This window comes from Struthio camelus, chromosome 5 (assembly GCF_040807025.1).
Source record: "Struthio camelus isolate bStrCam1 chromosome 5, bStrCam1.hap1, whole genome shotgun sequence".
Taxonomy (NCBI): domain Eukaryota; kingdom Metazoa; phylum Chordata; class Aves; order Struthioniformes; family Struthionidae; genus Struthio; species Struthio camelus.
In genome coordinates, this window is record NC_090946.1 from 48,747,223 (window position 1) to 48,766,302 (window position 19,080).

At 39.4% G+C, this 19,080-nt stretch overlaps 2 protein-coding genes across 5 annotated transcripts in view; both read right to left on the reverse strand.

Annotated features, from left to right (window-relative positions):
• Nucleotides 1–2,697, reverse strand: part of SCG5 (secretogranin V) — a 31,737-nt gene extending 29,040 nt beyond the window's left edge. Inside the window, exons 1-2 of one of the 3 annotated variants that reach the window (XM_068946302.1) lie at nucleotides 2,570–2,697; nucleotides 1,118–1,350 (exon numbers count right to left, since the gene is read on the reverse strand). In XM_068946302.1, the coding sequence (XP_068802403.1) occupies nucleotides 1,118–1,331 (214 nt within the window). In that variant the 5' untranslated portion in view covers nucleotides 1,332–1,350; nucleotides 2,570–2,697. Of the gene's footprint in view, nucleotides 1–1,117; nucleotides 1,351–2,107; nucleotides 2,431–2,569 lie in introns of those variants that run through there. The other 2 variants (XM_068946303.1, XM_068946304.1) reach the window with 2 other exon arrangements.
• Nucleotides 2,698–4,906: 2,209 nt separating this feature from the next.
• Nucleotides 4,907–18,879, reverse strand: ARHGAP11A (Rho GTPase activating protein 11A). 2 transcript variants are annotated; one of them, XM_068946300.1, is made up of 12 exons: nucleotides 18,485–18,836; nucleotides 16,184–16,254; nucleotides 15,742–15,838; nucleotides 14,961–15,211; nucleotides 14,238–14,398; nucleotides 13,985–14,131; nucleotides 11,626–11,700; nucleotides 10,822–10,989; nucleotides 9,320–9,455; nucleotides 8,833–8,941; nucleotides 8,196–8,343; nucleotides 5,106–7,763 (listed from the first exon to the last, which is right to left on the reverse strand). In XM_068946300.1, the coding sequence occupies exons 1-12, from the start codon at nucleotides 18,614–18,616 to the stop codon at nucleotides 6,181–6,183; spliced, it is 3,078 nt and encodes a 1,025-aa protein (XP_068802401.1). In that variant the 5' UTR covers nucleotides 18,617–18,836; the 3' UTR covers nucleotides 5,106–6,180. The 2 variants fall into 2 exon arrangements, with proteins under 2 accessions (XP_068802402.1, XP_068802401.1); XM_068946301.1 differs by lacking the exon at nucleotides 11,626–11,700 and having other exon boundaries at nucleotides 4,907–7,763; nucleotides 18,485–18,879.
• Nucleotides 18,880–19,080: the final 201 nt, after the last annotated feature.

Consider the following 19,080-nt stretch of genomic DNA (forward strand, 5'->3'; position numbering starts at 1 on the left):
AGTTTTATTCCTGTCCTTAGCTGCCATTAAGGCAATTTTTTCTCTTTGGCTAGGACACTCTATCTCTGAATGTGGACAAAGTGAATGTGGATAAGGGCTCACCATGGACTTTAAACATGGTACACTATGTGAAATTGGTCTAATAGTGAGAAAGAAAAGGGTTGGAATTTTCTGTTGTTTTGGATGTTTGCATATTAACTATAATATTCAGGATTACATACATTCAATCATTTACTAAAAATCTCAAAATAAAAGCTACTACTTCACAATTCAAATAGCAATGCATCCTGCAACATTACCTCAATACCCTAATTTTCAAGCCAGATATTTCAGATAGCTTGCATAGTTATAAAAGACTGATTCCAAGGCAGTTTTACTCACACAATGCGTGAGATATGAAGTATCTGCCGTAGAAAGGGACAGAAGGCCAGCGCGTTCATCATAGTAAGACAGTTCTGAGGAGCTACCTCAGAATACATGGAGAACAGCAATACTGTTCCAGCTCACATTTGCTGCTGTAGCACCCACCAGCTTCACACCACTCGCAGTCCTGCACCTACATCACTGATCCTTTCCCACAGTGAGCTGCAGAGTCCTGGAGCACGCATGAAGAGCCCCCTGCATAATTCTCTTTCATCTTGCACGACAGTGCAAAACATTTGAGCTCTTCTGGTCCACAGATATTCCCAAAAATCCATGAGATTTTGGCTCTATAGCTCATGTTTGTTTTATACCAATAGACAAGTAGGTAAGTGGAAGGTCCTCTGCATACGGCAGCATACTATATATATACACAAAACTGGGGAAAGATTTTGTACTACAATGCCATTTTGAGCTACTGTAGACCAGACACTTCCAACACAATGTGACTTCTACTAAAAGCCAGTACTTCCAAACGTCACCTCTTTTTGTGCCACGATCATTATTTTAAGGAAGGTAAAGAATGGAGGATGATTTTAAAACAAAGGTCAGGCAACAACAGAGTGAAGAATCCCATAACCTTAAAAATAGGATATTTTGCATATATACCCACAACAATTATCTATCTGCAGGCTAAGAATTACCGAAGAAGTAATTACCGATAAATTTACTATAATTCAAAGTTTAAATTAACTACCTTCAATGCTCTGTGGCCCAACCAGGTTCATAGCCTGGTGTGCTGGATATTCTACTCGGGGTCTGGCAATGCCTAGTTGTTCCATAACTCCGTGGAGGAGCCTCTGAATATCTGCTTCAGAAACCCTATCGGGGGTCCTAGGGCTGTGACTAAAAGCTGAAGCCAATCCAAATACCAGCAGAAATACCATGTTACAAAGCAAGGTAGTTGCCATTCTGGTAGCCTCCTGTCACCTGTGAAGAAGAGAGGAAATTGGTTATAAATGATAATAGAAAAAACCCTGCAAGCATGCTGGAAATAACTCTTCTGATTTTACTGTGATTACACTCCACAGCTTCCAGTATCAGTTGAAAAGGTGTGGGGTGGAAGAAAACAGAATGGGGAGGTTCTTTCTTTCTAAAAGATAAGGGAGGAGGAGGTTACAGAAATCGCTCAGTTTTCCGATTAGCATTTGCTCATAACAATTATTAACCAACCCTTGCAAACAAAATGGGTCCACTGATTCACTTAACGAAACGTATGTCCCTCCTCCCCATCTGTTTATCCTATTATTTTATCAAGTTCTGGGCTGAATGCAGAGAATTCTTCAGATGGAAGCTGTGTTTTCCAAGCTATGTTCTTGCACTGTCTCCAAAATGAAGCACTAGAAATTGCTAACCAAGCTGAAAAATATTTTTATTTCTCCCTTTGACAAGAAGTTATGCACTCCGTATGCATCATCTTCCCCACCTGAAGCAAATAGGTTTCACTTGCTCCCATTGAATACTTTTCACTAAACGATTGCTCTGCATAGTTTAAATTGGCACAAAATCCAACAACCACCATTTACTGCTCTTTTTACAAGGCTGAATTTTAATTAGAGTTATTGTTTCTAACAGCTTGTTTTCCCCTCATGTCATATAATAATTCCATTTCCCCCCCCCAAAAAAACCCCAAACAAATAAAACCCCCAACCCCCTATTTTCTTCCTTGAAACACACACAGATCTACCTGATTTCCTCAAGCGAGACATTTAAAGATATTCTACCGTTATCATAATCTCATACAATGCACCTTAAAAGGACTTCGAGGCAAAAATGGCAGAAAAATCCTCTTAAAAATAATGCTGGGAATATTCTCCTTTATGCCTGTGCGTGGCTCCACCATGCCGCACATCCCTGCTTTATCATTCTCCATAGGAGATACCTGCGCATAGGAGATACCGTCCACCTTTTTTGTTTAGAGAAAAAATGCATATTTTTCACAAACATCGGTTAACGTAAAAGAGCAGGTCTGCGGCTCCTCTGCTGCCCATACCTCTCCGCAGCACCACCAAAGCGGGAATTTAACCCCTCCTCCTCCTCCTCTTTCTGCCCCCCTCCCCCCAAATACACCCCAAGCAACTCACCCCAGCGCGGACCCCCCGCCGCCCCGGCCCGGCGCCCCCGCCGCCTTGGGGCGCGCCGCACTCACCTCCCGCTCCCGCTGCCGGCGCGGCTCTGCGGCTGCGGCGGCTCCGCGGACGCGCATCCTCCGTACGCAGCCCCGGCTCCGCCGCTCCCCCTCCCTGCAGGCGCGGGTCTGCTCGGCCAGCATCCATTGCGGGCAGCCGGCAGGGCAGCGGCTTCCCCTGCCGCCAGGGCCTGGAGAGCCCCTAGGCTGAGCCCCCTCCTCGCCCCAGCTTCCCCTCTGCACGCTCTGTGTTATGCCCAGACTGCTTGCCACATTATTTAATTAAAAAAAAAAATACAAAGCCTGGGTTCGATTGGGAAAGGCTATTCAAGATCCCGTGTTTCAGTTAGAATACGGTATTCTGAAAATAAACTGGAAGTTGTTGATAGACTAACATGTTTACAGAAAGATGACATTACTTATTCCTAGAATTGCAACTGTCTTCCCAATATGCTTGCTCTCCCCAGAATAACACAATCTGTGATTTAATTACTAGATGATAGTATTGCATAACTGTAGGTTTATAAGGGAAAGCACAGCAGTCATCTCCCTGACCACTGTGGGTGAAGGTTTCCAAGTCAAGCAAAGTTGTACACATCATCCATAGCAGAGGATTAAAAAAACCCCAGAACTGTGAAAGGATCTTCCTAAATGAGAAGGTCTATCATTTAACAGCACTTGGTAAAACAATAATGTTAACTGCTACTGACATGAATGTGAAACATTCTTCACGGGATGTGAGAAAAATCTATATAGAAAACCTTAGAAACAAAACAGATCATGAACTACGCTTCCACATACAGACTAATCTTTCTGCTGGCTTTTAGTATACCTTTCATTTCTGTAACTTGCAGGATTAAACTAGACCTCCATTGGGCATCTACTATTTCTCATCCCTACAAAAAATCAATCATGTTTTGGAGGAAAACAGATATTTGTTCAGAGGTTTCTTTGAACCCATTAATGACAGAGCCTACACCTTTCTCTGATATTATCTGTGATAACAGTTGGTTTATCTCTCAGCTTCTCTGAAAGTCTGCCGTTCTGACTTGCGTACTAATTCCAGAGCTACTAGTATTGAAGATCAAAATAGTTTACTATTTTTTTTTTTCCTTTAAAGGAAGGATTCACATATTTTAAAGCTTCACAGCTCCCTTAGCTGACTGCCTTCTAGAAGTGAACCACCTTCTTGCTTGCTTCGGTCATGCGTCAAAACCATTAGCTAGTACAGTCATTTAACTGTCACTGAGTCGGTACTATTCATACACCCTCACAGACACTCTACCATAGCAACCTGAAATACTTACGGTAGAAAATGAAAAGGAATTTTGATTGTAATGCCCTACTTTTCAAATAACTAAGCCTACAAACTTAAAGCTTCCAGAGTAAAAATTACAAGAAATGGCAAGAAACAGATCAGTAGCAAAGAGGTTGTCCCTGGCAGATATATACAAAGAGCTGTTCTGCCTTTGCATTACACAAGAAAGAAGTCTTTCAATATTTAAGACTATAGCAACATTTAACAAAGCAGCTAGTGATTAAACACAGCAAAATATTCACAAAACTCAAGTTTCTGATATTCTTCGGATGACAGCTGAAAGCAGACGGCATACAGAATAATCCCTACTGCAGATCCCTGACCCTTAGAGCTCTGCCCTTAATAGTGGGTGCTCCACCAAAGCTCCAGAAAATCAGTCATGCTAGTAGGCAAAATACCTGGCACATTAGTGGAAAAATCTCAAGTCTCACCGTTTCAAGCAGTTGTTGACATGACAGCTCGCTACTGTGGAAAGAGTCAGATCTTATTTCCATCCTCATGACATTTCCTTTATCTCCTGTCCTATTTCCATCTCATACCTCCTGTCTTGCATCAGCTATGGCAGCTGGCAGTTGCTTTGCTAAGGCCGTTTACCTCATTGAAGTGGCACAAAACATGGTGCTCTGGTGCATAAATTTACCCTACTGAAAGATCTGCCAGCACCTACTAAAAGCAGAGGAGTAGGAACACATAGCTGAGGGCAGGGAGAAGCAGCCTCCTCTTTGGATGGTGGTGAACTGCTATGCTGGCTCATTTACCTCATGAAAGTAAAGTCTGAGCAATAACCCTGTTCAGACAGTTTAATCGCTGCTTACCTCCTCATACTCCTCGTCCTGTTTCCCTAATGTTACATCTCAGCAATCACGTAGCAATAGAGGGAAGTAGTTCAGCTGGGCTGATAGGGGCAGGAGCTTTCCACAAGATCGCTGAACTGAACTAACTCACCTAATGAATCTTTGTATATATGGGGAAGGAGGGGAACAGGAAGCAAGCAGAACTAGCTCTTTCAGTAGATCACTCAAGCATTTTAGAAGCCCAAGTCCTGCTAAACTGTTTATTTTGTGCTACAATTTTGCTAGTTATGAGACTCAAACTTTAAGATAAACAAAATCAAGGAGTGTCAGAACAGAATTATTTCTGACACATATTTTCAGACTTACTAACTTTTACTGTCCTCAGTCTTTTGTGTATGTCAACGTAAGCTAAATTTGTAAGTCACTGTAGAAGAATGGTCACGGAGAAGGGACAAAAACAATGGTTTTATTAAAACCAAGAGCATCCAGTGCTTTCAGCTCTTACATTTTGCCAACAAGCAATCTGTACACACAGAAAGCTAAAGAACAGTTTCAAGTGTTTACACTTAAGTAGTTTTAGAACTGATGATAGACAAACAACTTTAATTCTGAGAGATGTAAACATTTGCTTGTGCAAATCAACTTTTAAGACAGTATGGCTTTTTACATTTGTCTCTTGCAACATAATCAGTATCTAAAATCTGCTTCTACACCACCTAGCTAACACTATTCTATTACTCTAAAAATAAGTTAAGACCAGCTTTTCATATTAAGACAAAATATCTTACTGCTGACAACTAAAGATACTTGGTACACGTTGCAGAACATAAGTTGTCAGAGGAACTTTTAAGACTTGTTTTTCACTGCTTGAATTATCTGCACATTTATTTTCCATGTGTTCTAATAGTTTTCCACTATGTATACACACACGGCAAAATATGATTCATTTATCTACTCAAAGGAAAACGTGCTCCCACCTTACTCCAATAGAAATAAAAGTCATGGTCGCAGAAGTAGAGCTGGGGTGAGGGCTAACTTAAATATCAAGGCAGTGCTAAAATACACACTTAAAACTAGGAAGAAAATAAATTTAATACACCAATATTTGGCATTAAGGCATTTTCTTTCACATGTCTTGTTGATTTTGTTTTACGTTTGAGGGGAAAAATCTTTAAAATGATATTTTGTCTAAATGCTGCAAGAATTATTTTGGGACATGCAGCACGCTTTTAGAAGCTATCTGACAGATTCTTAGATGATCAAGTATGAGCTATAATGCTAACATTTGTAAAACCAGATTTTGTTTTTTAAGTCAAAACCATTTGGATGAAAGGCTAGCAACTATAAAAAAAGCTTCGGAAAATGAAAAAAAACTCAACATAAAACAGAGATATAGCAACTTCTGCAAGCCCATGACTTGTAATTAAAAAATTTCAAATAATTAAAGCTTAAAAAATATAAATTTAGTTTTCCCAAAGGTTAACAGTTCTAATTAGCCCATTTAGACATCCTATTTAATCCTATAAATCTACTGGTTTTGTGGTTGGTAGGAGTTTCACTTTAGATATTGGATTCTTTGGAGAGCCTCTATAACGAATCTTTTCTTTTCCCAGAGGATTTTTTGTGATAGTACATTTTTCTGGCACAGCACCTGGAATATTTGCACCTGCATTGACTTTTAAACTAGATTTCACTGTTTCATGATTGGTTAGGTCTTCTAAAACAGACTTTGATGGATTAACAGTCACTTTCTGTTTGTAGACTCCAGCAGTCCTTACAGAAACATCAGGCTTCTCTAATGGATTTAACCGTCTGCAACACGATTTCGATGTTAAGTCCAGCTGTTTATGAGATGTAGAAACTTGGTCATGTGAACTTTCACTCTTGAGTGATAAAGCTGTTGAATTCTTTGAGGGCTTTTCTGTGCAGGAAGACAGTGCAGAATCGTAGCTCAAAGATTTAACAAGTGGTGAACCAACATCAGTAGCTTGGACTAGCTGACAGCTTACAGATCGTCTGTTAGCTTCCAGCAAGGAGTTTATTCTTCTTACAGACTGTCGAACAGGAGTACGTTGAAATTTAAGAGGCGGTTTAGTTTTGCTTGCAGAACTTGGATCATTTAATGAAAGCTTGTTGAACCAATGTATGTGGTCAGAAACCTTTCCATGATCAGAAACGGTTGATGTTTTAATTAAAATTTTATCAGAATTTTCAGCTTGCAAGTACTGGTTGCCTAGTTCATTTCCTGATTTAGGCAGCTGTGAAGTGGGAACCTGTCCCACCCCAGAAGGTTTAGTAGTATCTTCTTCCAAATTACAGTGTTTTACCATACAGTTTTCAGCTGTTTCAGTGTGTGTTAATTTTATTTCCTCTTTTTTCCCAAAGGGATCACATTTGTTTAAGTCATCTTTTAACAAACTGTTCTGAAAAGTCAGCTCGTCCTCCCTGGCCATTACTTGAGGCACAGTAAGTTCTACTACATTTTTCATGTCTGGTTTCTGGACCTGAAGTTCAATCTCAATAGAACTTTGGAAGTTTTTCTCCAGAACTTTAGTGTCATCTTTTTTTGATTTTTGTTTATCGATAGCATAAGATTGATTAAATTGGTGAAACAGCTGTCTGGATTCTGTATTCGCTAGACCTCCAGAAGTTTCAGCTAACCTTTCTTTCTCTGGACTGAGCCCTGTGAGACACAGAGTTTCATTTAATCTTTCTTCTTCAACACCTGAGAAAGATGACTTTGTATCATTTATCACATTGTAAAGATTACTTCCAGATGCAGAAAAGGCTTTCTTAACTTTGAGTAATGTTTCTGTAGTTAAATTACTTTCTTCCTCACATAGCAAAAGCTTTAAGCTGCTGTCTTGCTTGTTTACAGTTGTGGATCTGAACTCATCTGGAACAACTGGTGGCTTTCCAACTATGAAAACAGATTCCAAAGAACCAACTCCTGCTTCAGCGTGTCCTGGCAGACTTCCCTCATTGCTGCTGATCTCCTGGGAATCCGTAACATTAGGACTATTCCATGACATTCGGTAAACTACTTTATCGTGACATTTTGGAGTTAACAAGTTCTCTTCTGACTTGCTCACATTCTTTGAACCTTAAAACAAATGTCACAGTATTTAAGAATGATGTTTTGTGATTAGAACACAGCTGACGAAATTAATGATCATGATAGACAAAGTCCTTGCTACAAAAAACCTAGTTATCTAAGCAGCACTGAATTTTAAGGTACCATCACTCCCTTCAGTTTCAGAGATGTGAAAAAAGGTTACAGTATTGAAAACTGAAATCACGCATCTCATCTTATTTAACTAAGAAGAGAACTACCAAAATACATAGATCCTACAAACCTGTCCTCATTAGCTAAATAACTCTTACCCCCCGCCCCCAGGAGCCACTACTAGCGTTCAACTTTCGCCCTACTAGCTAGAATTGCCTTTAACCTAAAGGCTTTGATACCTTTTTGTAGTTACTTTGCTTCATAAAAGCAAAAGCTTTCCTCATTGAATACAGTCTATTAGATATTTACCTTTTTTAGGGAATTTCTCACCGATACATGGGCTGAAGAGTACACCTCTTTTTGCACATTCAGTTCTGCTTTCCAAATCTTGCTGGCCTGCAAGACGCCTTCCAATATTTTCAGCTCTGTTACCAACTGCACATCCTGATACGGTATTCTTGAAGGAACAAACAAGAAGTGTTACTCTTCATAAACTTGTAATTTAAAGTCTCATTTACAGAAGAACCATTTTATATCCACAATTTAAGTGATAGAGCAACTGGAAAAGACGGCCAAGAAAAGGCTATACAAATCATAGCCATAGCTGCCTTTTCCTAGCCATCCTTCATCTTCCCTGGGTGCTCTCTAGACCTAGGTAGGGAACAGCCTACCTGCAGTAAGGCAGACTCGCAACACAGTGATGTAGTGATGCACGCACATGCTCTGTTATACCAGAAGTTCAGGAACTGTCAGACTTACTGCTCACAAGCTGATCAGTTACTGTTATAAAAGTAAGTCTAGAGCTCCTCATACTACGTAGCAGGTCCAGAATTGTGATCCATTACCAAAATAAGTCCCTCCTGCCACTGAAAAGCAGTTCCCAAGCCTTACGATTAAATAAAATTGCACAGTGACAAGAAGAATGCTATAGAAGCAGCATACTTACTATGTCTCTATTGCTTTTCCCCAAACCAAACTTCAAGCGTAATGACCTACGAACCATTTCTTTTCGGCTAACCTTTGGAGAAAAGCAACCCGTTTTTCCTGATTCAACCCTGCGGGGAAAAAGGGGGAGGAAGTGACACACAAAAAAAATTCAACTTTTTAGGAAGACAGTGAAAACATCTTGATACTGGCTATTTCCTCTAGCTTGATGTCTGCTATAGCCTTCCTGACAAGCTTTTTTAATAGGGACAGGAAAGTTCCTTTAAAGCTACTGCACCAAATCTTAAATTATTTTGAGCTACACTTTACCGCATTGGAAGATCTAGTGGTTTTTAGAAGATTGTAAAAATAAAAAAAAAAAGATTATGTTTTATACACCAGGAAAGGTCATTTTTAAAGAGAGAATGAGATTTTACACATCATTAGTCAAAGGATACAGAATTCTCTCTCAAATTTATCTTTACTTTCTGTGGATTAAGGCAAATTACCTGTATAACTTTTTACTTGTACGTCTTTTAATTCCTCTGTTTCCTGTACTGAACAAATGATTTTCACCACCAGTTGAAGGAGATAGTGAGTTTTGAGATGACTCGAGAGACACACAAGGGCTTGCATCAAACTGAACTGTAGGAACAAAATTGCATATAATCTTAAATTACTATTAAATTATAATTAAGTGATCTTCAAATAGTCATGTTTTCAGGTAAGAAAGTCTTAGCAGTCAAAACAGTCAAAGGGAGGTTTATATAGAACAGATATTTTGCTTATTTTTTGGAGTGATGACTTCAGATTATTTTGACTTCCACTTTTATTTAACACTAAATGAAGCTGTTGCTTGTAGCATCTCTAGAAGCAATTGGATGCAATTCATTAAAGCCAGGAAGATACTCTGTTAACAGACGTACAAGCATGCTAGCGATGTCACACTTTCGACTAAGTTTCCACTCTGTCACCAGATCGGTTTTCTCGGACTTAAACTTCTTTATAAAGAAAAGTTAAATTCTATCTTTATATTAATGTGTGGCATGTCTACTCTTTTACATAAATACTTTAGCAGAACAACTAAAGCAACAACAATAAATGGAAGAGGTGCTATTCTATTTCCTAACTTTTTATGAAACAGATGTATTGCTATCATCTTTAGAAGATGTCATTACTTTAATTTGTTTATCCTTAAAGGTGAGAATTTCACAATGAGCTTGAAATGATTTCATTAAAAATATATTAGAGAGGAGAGATTTGGGCAGTTTTATACCATGCAACTGGGGAAAAAAAAATTGATCTTTAGGAAGGATAAACATGATCAATCTAGAAATTTTTATTCTAGATTCAGTTGGCAGTATATTAAAGCAGCAAACAAAATATGTTTTGTGCAAAAAGCTGACAGTTAGAAGCACTCTAGTAGAACGAAGGGGTACCAGAGTAAGAAAAGTTTGACAAAAAGAATAGGGAAAAACTTTCTCTATAGAATTCTGAGGTTATTTAGCGTCCAGGGAGAACCAGAGGTGATTGGATTCAAGAAAGAACCTTTATAATAGTAACTTTCATCCTACTTCATACAGAACTGACATAAGCCATTCAAGTATTTAGGAGACAGAAGAATGCTGTAACTTCTAAAAGGTTAGAAACAAAGGCAGTCTTGATGGATTTGTGTGTAGAGACAGAAATAAAGTTATATACTGGAGACAGACTGGAAGTAGTAGAGGACATGAGTATAACCTGAATATGTGGTACAAAGGGACTGAAAAGAATCAAAGGACATCAGAATTGCAGATTTGACAAGGGTGACAGGTATTTCACATAGCCTTTTCAGACGTAACAGTCACTGATGAACAGAAATGCAGAACATTATTTACTCAAAGAGGGTAAGCAGCGTAAGGAACATTTAAGTAAGTTAAGACTGCCCAACAAGAACAAAAAATAGTATGTTTAAGTTAAAAGCCGGAAACAATCACTTTAAGCAGCAAGGAAAAGAATAAAGGCACTGTACCTGATGCTGGTGTTGAGCTGCTGTTAAAAATGCTACTTGGTAACAACTCAAAAGCAAAACTATGCTTAAAAGATCGTCTTTTCTTGCTAGACAAGCCCTGAGAGCAATCAGTTGGAAGTTTACGCTTGGTACTTGGAGTAAGAACCACTGGAGTCACTGACGAAAAGACTGCAATTAAGAAAACAATCTGCAACAACAGCTTAAAAGGATGAGACTTTACTTGAACATAAACAGTTTAGTGCGTGTCCCCTCCTCAAACAAAGGGGGGCTGTAAAATCTTAACCAAAGTGCATGCATTTTAAAAACAAAGAGCAATCAATATAGCTTTTAGGGTCCATTCCCTTCCCCCCCCCTCCAAGTTAGCATCCCAGAAAGGAAAATCCAGAACTGCACACTCGTACAAGAAAATATAGCTATTAGAAAAAAGACACTAAGTGCAATCATCTTCTGCAAGTTTAAGGGACAGAAAAAGCAAAAGAATTTCAGTTTTAGCAAAATCATTCTCAACAGGATAAAATGCTGTACTACTGCACTAAAGCTTTAGTGTGCATTAGCTAAAAAGCAGAAGCTTAGTTACTAATCCTAAAACTGCTCAGCCCACTGCTGCAGTGATTGTAGCTGCTCCAAACAGTAAGTGCAGTATCTTCAATCAAAATGTAACTATATTCAAAGTTTTAAACAATTTAAACAAAATCATTTATCCTCAATTAACTTCCGAAGCTTCAAATTGTTTTTTGGAATATAGTCTACAAATCCAAAAGATACTGCACAGTCTCCGTTTAGTACAAATACACCAATACCTACCACTTTTGTCTTGCTGGGGGGTAGTGGAGGGTGTTCTGTTAGATTTAAATTTATTCAATGCTCCACTAACAAAATCTGAAATGCAAGACACCGAGCAATCAAATTTAATATTTAAGTTGGTTTTGCTCTATTTTTAACTAAAGTTTAACTCATATCCTTTCAGAAAGAAATAGAGCAATTCAGTTGAAATGGTGGTTTTATCTAAAGAAATCTATACTCCAGATTTTCTAGACATACCAGGTCCATTAATCTTTCACAATAACTAGAAAATTACATATTCTTTAAAATGTAAAATTAATGCAAAGACAACAAAGTTTTTTGTAGGGAGTTCTATTGGTTATTATAAAACTATTTGCCCTCTGATTTGTTATAGGCAAACCCAGAAGAGATCATTGTAGACTTTCTCACAGGTAAAGCTGGTAAAGTTTTAATACTTTAAAGTTAAATCCAAATTCAGGTATATAACTTGGATCTTGCACAGAAATACCGTAAAAATTGTGAACTATGTTCTTTTTAAGGACAAAATGAAACCAGTAGAACATGCACAAAGTTTTACACACTTAAAAGCAGAAGAACAATAAGACAGCAGCATTTTCATTAAGTGCTGCTGCAACCTAAAGTTGTATTCCCTGTGTCTATAGCAGTGATCAGCTGAACTAAAAGCCTGAGGTATGTCTTCCTTGGTGCCTAGTAGACAGCAGGTGGTTTTTCAAAACTTATCTTTCAAAATAGATACTATTGAGTAATATGTTTTTAACGTATCTGGAGAAATAGCAGAAGCTGCATAATGCCAGAACCTGCTCCACAGAAAATTCTAACCGTTTCTCCTCACAGTTTTAACGTTCAAACATTTATCACTTGGCAATTCCAAGATGATGTCCTGTCTTCAAAAAGTGGCAAGTACATTACACAAAGAAGATATTCTGGCTAAATGTATACAATAATAAAACATTAATTTCAACTGTTGTCAAGTTTAATACTCCAGTTACATGAGCTAAGGATATACTCACTAAGTAAATAAATAAGGAATACATACACAATCAGAATTACAGTCAAAGTCAGGTGAAGTGCACATACAGCATAGTTTTTCCAAAAGGAGAATGTAGAAGAACACAGAACACACTGTTCTATTGTCCGTATTTGGCAAAAAAAAAAAAAGTCTACTGAATATCCTACATGTAAAAGGAACAGACCCAGGCTATCAGAGCACACCAATATCCAATAAAGCCTCACAGTCAGTTTCTAGAACTGAGCAACTCTGGTGCTTCCTTCTTCTGCTTAACAGAAATACACTCCTAATATTTTAGTATTAGGAGACACTTGCAATTCCTACATTCTAAAGAAAAATGTAGTTATGTATTTTGAAACTCAGAAGCTACAGAAGTTACTTTTTAAAGCACTAAACAAATCTCCTCAATGAAGTTCAGATAGTTTTTGCCATATTCAACCATAAAACTCTTCTCATTCCCCAAGGTTTAGAAACAGTTAACCCTCGGGTTTTTCAAAAATGAGCAAGCTCACATATCACGTACAAATCTGCGTTACAAAGCTACGTTGTCTGAAAATAACAGATCAATTAAAACTAAACCAAATCTTATTGAATGAGTTTAAATCTCACTTAATCTAGAATATTAATTTTTAATTATTTTCCAACCACCATTTTGCATATATGTATGATACACTGTTACTAAGCTCTGAAACATTTAATGTGGGCTAGTAAACTTTTATAAGATAAATCAAACTAGTTAAAGAAAAGCGTGTGTAAATAAAGTTTTAACCTGCATACATGAAAAAGATACGCAAAGTCTAAAGTGAATTTCCCTGGACTTCCTTATCCTGACAACTCTGACAAAGCTCTCATACTGTAAGCTCTTCAAGGATGTTGTGGGTAACATGTTGTTTAGTTTGCACAAGAATACTATGTCGAATTGAGAGTTATCTTCCGATTCAAGACACTGCCATTTATATGCTTGCCCTCTCATGACCTCACTTATCAAACTATGCAATTGTTGAGCATCCAAATATAATTTCAAGACTATGAGTAAAATTTTTAAAAGATTTCATCTGTGTTCTGCAACAGGATTTGAAGCTGGCTCACCAAAAAGCTGGAACGTTGATCTCACTTTACATGGCGAGATGCCAACAAAATAGCTGCTTTGGCAGAAAACAGGCATATCAAAATAAACAGGCATATCAAAATAAAGTCATAGTGTAAATATACAATATATTGACATGATTACTGAAGCCTTGTACAGCAACTAACAAATTTCACAGAAGTCTATTCTGCTTAGGATCAGCATACCTAAAGTCTCAGAATTAGTCTATTTTAGTTGCTGAAGCTTTCAGCAAACATACCTACCCCCAACGCTTCGTTGTCTCCTCCTTTTACATTCACTGGGAGATTCACTTTCACTGTCTTCGTGGCCCCTCAGTGAGGGCGTAGATTCAAGGGCATCAATACCTAACATTGCAGGAATCTTTTCCAAGATAAATTCTGGTACTTGTCCTGAGTTAGTTGAGAAATATTTTTAAAGGTTTTTAAAAGAGTTAGAAAGAAAAATTGGACCCAAGTATGTGCAACAATGCACTTCCTTAAACATTTGCCATCTTACCAATTTCTGCTGCATGATCAATAAGTGTTTGCACAACAGCAGCCTGCAAGCGAATTCTTTTTTCTGTATTGGCTGTCATCTTTTCATTTTCACTTGAGTGCAAGAGGTTGGGAGCAAATATCACTGCCAGATTACTGCTATCCATTCTGTTTTCATTAGATCTTAATAAGAAAAATGTTTTTGTTTAAAAAAAGTTAGCAGGACATAAGCAGTGGAAAGAGAAAAAACAATAACACAAATGCAACTGGAAACAAAACAAAATAAAATCCTGGAGTCATTCGCTTGAGTGTTCATATATCAAGATTAGCAAGTAGGCTTGTTATGCACCCCCAAGCTAGGTAACTGCATGACTATGTTATTGAATGCAACAGGTTATAGATCCCCATCAGTTTTTAGCTATGCAAGGTATCGTTAGATGATGTTAGTTTCATCAGTCACTTTTTGCTTTCCAAAGAACTAGAAATATAGCTATGAAGGAATAAGAATAAAAGTCTCCAGTATAGTACAGTTTCAGAAGAAAACACTCTGAATTAATGAAGGAAAAAGACTGTACTTGAATTCTAGTACATGACCGCAAATCAGTAGGTTTGAAGTCAAAAATCAATCACAGAAAGACAGCAGTGGCCTAAAAAGAAAAGTTAAAGCAATTTATGGAGGATACTTGGTTTTTTAAAAAAAAAAAAAAAAAAAAAAACAACCCTCTTTACATTACTTTACACTGACCTTAGGGACACAGTTCTCAGAAAGTTGAAAAAGTATCGCAAAGCTTCAATTGTTCTGTCAGCCATTAAACATGAAAGCAGCACAGTGGCAGTTTTCTTCTCATTTCCTAGCTGCTGAGCTTTGAAAAGACCTTCCTGCAGATGAACTGGAAGGATGGGTTCTGGCAGCTCTCTAAAGAACTGTTTAAGAAGCCCTGCAACATCATACGGCAATGCAGCTGAGAGGCAGTTTTCACCTTGATCCAGTTTACTCTGAAATTGTTCATAAGAAACATAATTTGAAGTCTTCAACATACTGGCAGATTTCTAAGTTTAGGCATTAATCCTCCAGCCTATATCAGAAGAGACCACCAAAGCTTCCCCATTTTTACTTTCAGTCTTGTTTTACCTAACTACAGTATCTACAAAGAGACACAGATGATATTAAAGGGCAACATGTGTTAATTTACAGCTTCTCTCATGTCCGTATTACCATGGGAGAATACTGCTAAACAAACATCCACACACTATCCAGTATGTATAACTGCTGTCAAGTTTGTTTAGTCCAAGTGTTTTCTCACAATCCAGAAAGTTTCCCCAGAGGGAAAAAAAAGTTTGTCAGTTTCTGGACAAGATCCTCTCTCTCATTTCTAAAGCAGGTAACGTTACCAAACTACTTCCAGTATTAGAACTCAAATGCTACTGAGAAGACTTCAAAAGCTAAAACATACAGATACTCAAGTGAAATTCAGCTTATTTCATACACATACACACACACACATATATATGACTTTAGAAAATACCTTTAATGCTTTTAAGCGAACAAGAGATCCAGACTTCCTGAAGAGTCCTTCAGTATGAATATGTTCTTCTAAATACTCACAAGCATCAACAAGAAAGCTGAGGAAAGAATCCAAAAAAAAAAACAAACACCACAAAACCCATACATTCAGAATAAACTTCACTTTTCCTAGAAGAACTATCTCATGGAAAATACATAAAACTTTAAATATAGGACATTCTTCCCCAACGAGAGTGGGTAAAAAGAAATAGAACTGAATGATAGCTCTGGTTCTGAATTCCCCTCTAACTTCTACTTCCCTCCTCCCTCAACTAAAACTATTTCTATATCCCTCCATAAGCTTTACTAGGCCTACAATAAGTGTTTTCCTCTTCCTCTAGCACAAGTTTAGCATATACAAAGAGCAAAGTAAGTGTAGATCTAAATATACAATGTTAATTTACCTCGGAATACTTCCATATTCTGGCACAAGTGATTGTGGTAATGCATGAAAAGATACTCCAAAGATTTTACCCTAAAATACAAAATTCAGTTATTCAAAGGTCGAGAGTGTTACCAATTACCTATTACAGAAATGCACGTAACCCACGATGTAAAAACTGAAGGGTAATTAAGACAAAACAAAGTATTTCAGATAAGAAAGGTATGAGGCATTGTCAGAAGAACACAGTCATCTTTAAATGCCTGAGCCTACATGGATTCTAGTTAAAATTAACAGCCTAGAGTACTATGAAAGAATAGAAGGGTTTTCTGCAGTTTGCTTTGCATATCTTGTATTATTTTACAAGGAGTCAGTTTTCTAACAAGGCCACAAAATTGGTAAGGATATTAACAGAATGCTCTGGAATCTTACTTTAACTTTCCAAATTGACAGAATTCCTTTTTTCTTAAAAATTAAACCCAGTCAACATTATACATTTGAATAACAACTTTGAAAAAAGATATAACTTTTTCTTCATCTGATGCACTCAGGGCTGTTTTAGGGAGGAGTAATCTCGACAGAACAGTCTAAGGAAATGCTCTAAACTCTCACACTTTTAGTGTGTATTTAAGAAACTTACAACTCTACCACCTTATAGCGAGGCTTAAGGGTCTGTTTGCAATGTATTAGAAAACAAGCGATTTCTTCAGCCATTACAACTGATGCTTACCTAACAGTTTTTAAAAAGTCCACATTTCAGCAAACTAACCTGTATTTTTACTGCTTTGTCCCATCTCTTTTCCATGTAAATTTACGTAAAACCCAAGTCAGCCTCTGCTTCCCCCCCCTCTTCGACTGACATCACTCCCAACTTGTATTGTTATTATTGGAGAGGAATGCAAACTCTTCAGTCATTTATGCCTGAAATTCGAAGTGCTGATCACTGAAAAAATAGTTAATCAGTAACTAACCCTCAATAGGCTACCTTTGGCCTATCTAGCCTACAGAAAACAAGCATAACAGGATTGATATAGAAATGGAAACAATACATATGCTTCTATTGTTTCATCCCAGGTTGCTACTAAAGGCACAGAAAGAACACTAACTTCAAAATATAATGTTCCTCTGTATTTACAAGAGGATGCTACTTCCAGTGGCTTGAATTTCATCACTTAAAATTCCTAACACTTACTTTACTGGGTTTTGGCTGACAGATCAGAAGTCATGGATTATATCAATTTTTGAAATAAAATAGTGTCTATTCCCTTACAATAGAAATAGAATCCCATCCCCAGATGTTATTCTCAACCTCTTACCACCTCAGCTGGGTGGGAAACAAGTCTCTGCTCTCTGTTGTTATTTACCAATATATTTTGCACAAGATCTAAACACTGTAGACAGCTATTTAGACACCTTCTATTATGACATACATACATACTCATACTCCTTATTATCTTCCCCCTCCCCACCAAAATCTAGATCCATACACCTGATACCGTCAATGACGAAGAAAGTCATTCTAACTTTGTTTTTGCTCTCTCCTTTTCTGAGTAACCCAACCTAGAGCATGTGCTTTTGCAACTCCTTTGGTTTACGCTGAGCGAGTGTTACTGCAGCATTTCGTAATACCTTCTCAGCAATGGAAACGGTCTTACAGAAAGCTCATTCTAAGAATGCTCAGTTTTGTGCTATACCAGGGTATAGCACAGGGGCCTTGGTGTAGGATTTGACTGTGGCTCCTTCCAAGCTTTATAAATTAAGTTCTGCTAGGAGATCACAATGTTTTGAATGGACTTCAATGCTGTATGAACGGCATTAAGACACTTTATAAAAAAACAAAAGTTTCTCTTTCTCCATCTGGTCTGTCTTGCAACATTCAGATCCCAAAAGAGAGGGCCAAAAATTCAGCATCGCTATAACACTGTCTTACTAAATCCCAGTATTTTGTGATGTGTGCAGTATTTGTCATTTATTACCCTGATGACCACCTAGAGCACTTGCTCGCTGAGGAAAAGGGAAAAGCCTACTTGCTCCGGCATTAAGATGTTTCCCCAAGAGAACAGCTAACGCCTTCTGTTCACCCCACTGCCCGTGGCCAGCCCCAACACCAGCGTTGCTGTAAGCGCCCTGGTACCTGAACCAGCGGCTCCACGGCACCGCCAGTGGGGGGAGAGCTTTGCTCGCGCGGCAGCAGAGCGCTCCCACCCGCCCTCGGCGGGCTCACGGCGAGCAGGAACAGGGGGAAAGCCCGGGGGCGCTCAGCGCCCCGCCGCCAGCCCTCTGCGGGAGGTGACCGCCGCCATGCCGCCGCCCCCCTCCTTACCTCTGCGGCCGCCGCTCCGGGCTGCTTCCCCGCCGCCCCTCGACAGCCCCCGTTCTTCACCTTGATCCCGTAAGCGGCCCGGAGCTCCTGCAGCACCGCCAGCCGCACCAGGCTTCGCCTCTGCTCTGCCATCCCAGCTCCCGCCGCTTACCACGCCGCCCCCCGGCCTCCCACCGCCTCTCAGACACTGCTCGGCACCATCACAACCTCCCCGCGCCGCCGCCCGTTACTGCGTGACTCAAACGCGGCGCCACCCCGCCCTCGCCTCTGATTGGCCCGCTTCCCGTTCGAAATCAGGCCCCGGCCGCTCAACGGCTGGGTGGGGGTGTCTCGCGCGGTGCCTGGCTGCAGCGCGTCACAGCTGGCTTCACGGCTGCCGCTTCAGCGGCTGCCCTGGGGGGGTGCCGCCCCACCCCGCCCCGCCCCGCGCCGCCCGGCGCCGCCCGCCTCAGAGGCTCGCCCGCCGGGACGGGCGGAGCGCTGGGCGCTTCCTGGGGCCTGCGGCGCGGCGCTGTCGTCTCCCGCCCGCGGCGGGGGCCAGCGCCGCGCGGAGGGGCGAGCGAGCGGCGCAGGGGCGGCGGCGCGGCTGGCGGCAG

Coding starts and splice junctions, on each gene's coding strand:
- ARHGAP11A (XM_068946300.1), bottom strand. CDS start 18,616: ATGGCAGAGCAGAGGCGAAGCCTGGTGCGGCTGGCGGTGCTGCAGGAG. Junction 14,132..14,237: donor TGATCATGCAGCAGAAATTG/GTAAGATGGCAA, acceptor CAACTAACTCAG/GACAAGTACCAGAATTTATC. Junction 7,764..8,195: donor TGAGAAATTCCCTAAAAAAG/GTAAATATCTAA, acceptor ATTTGTTTTAAG/GTTCAAAGAATGTGAGCAAG.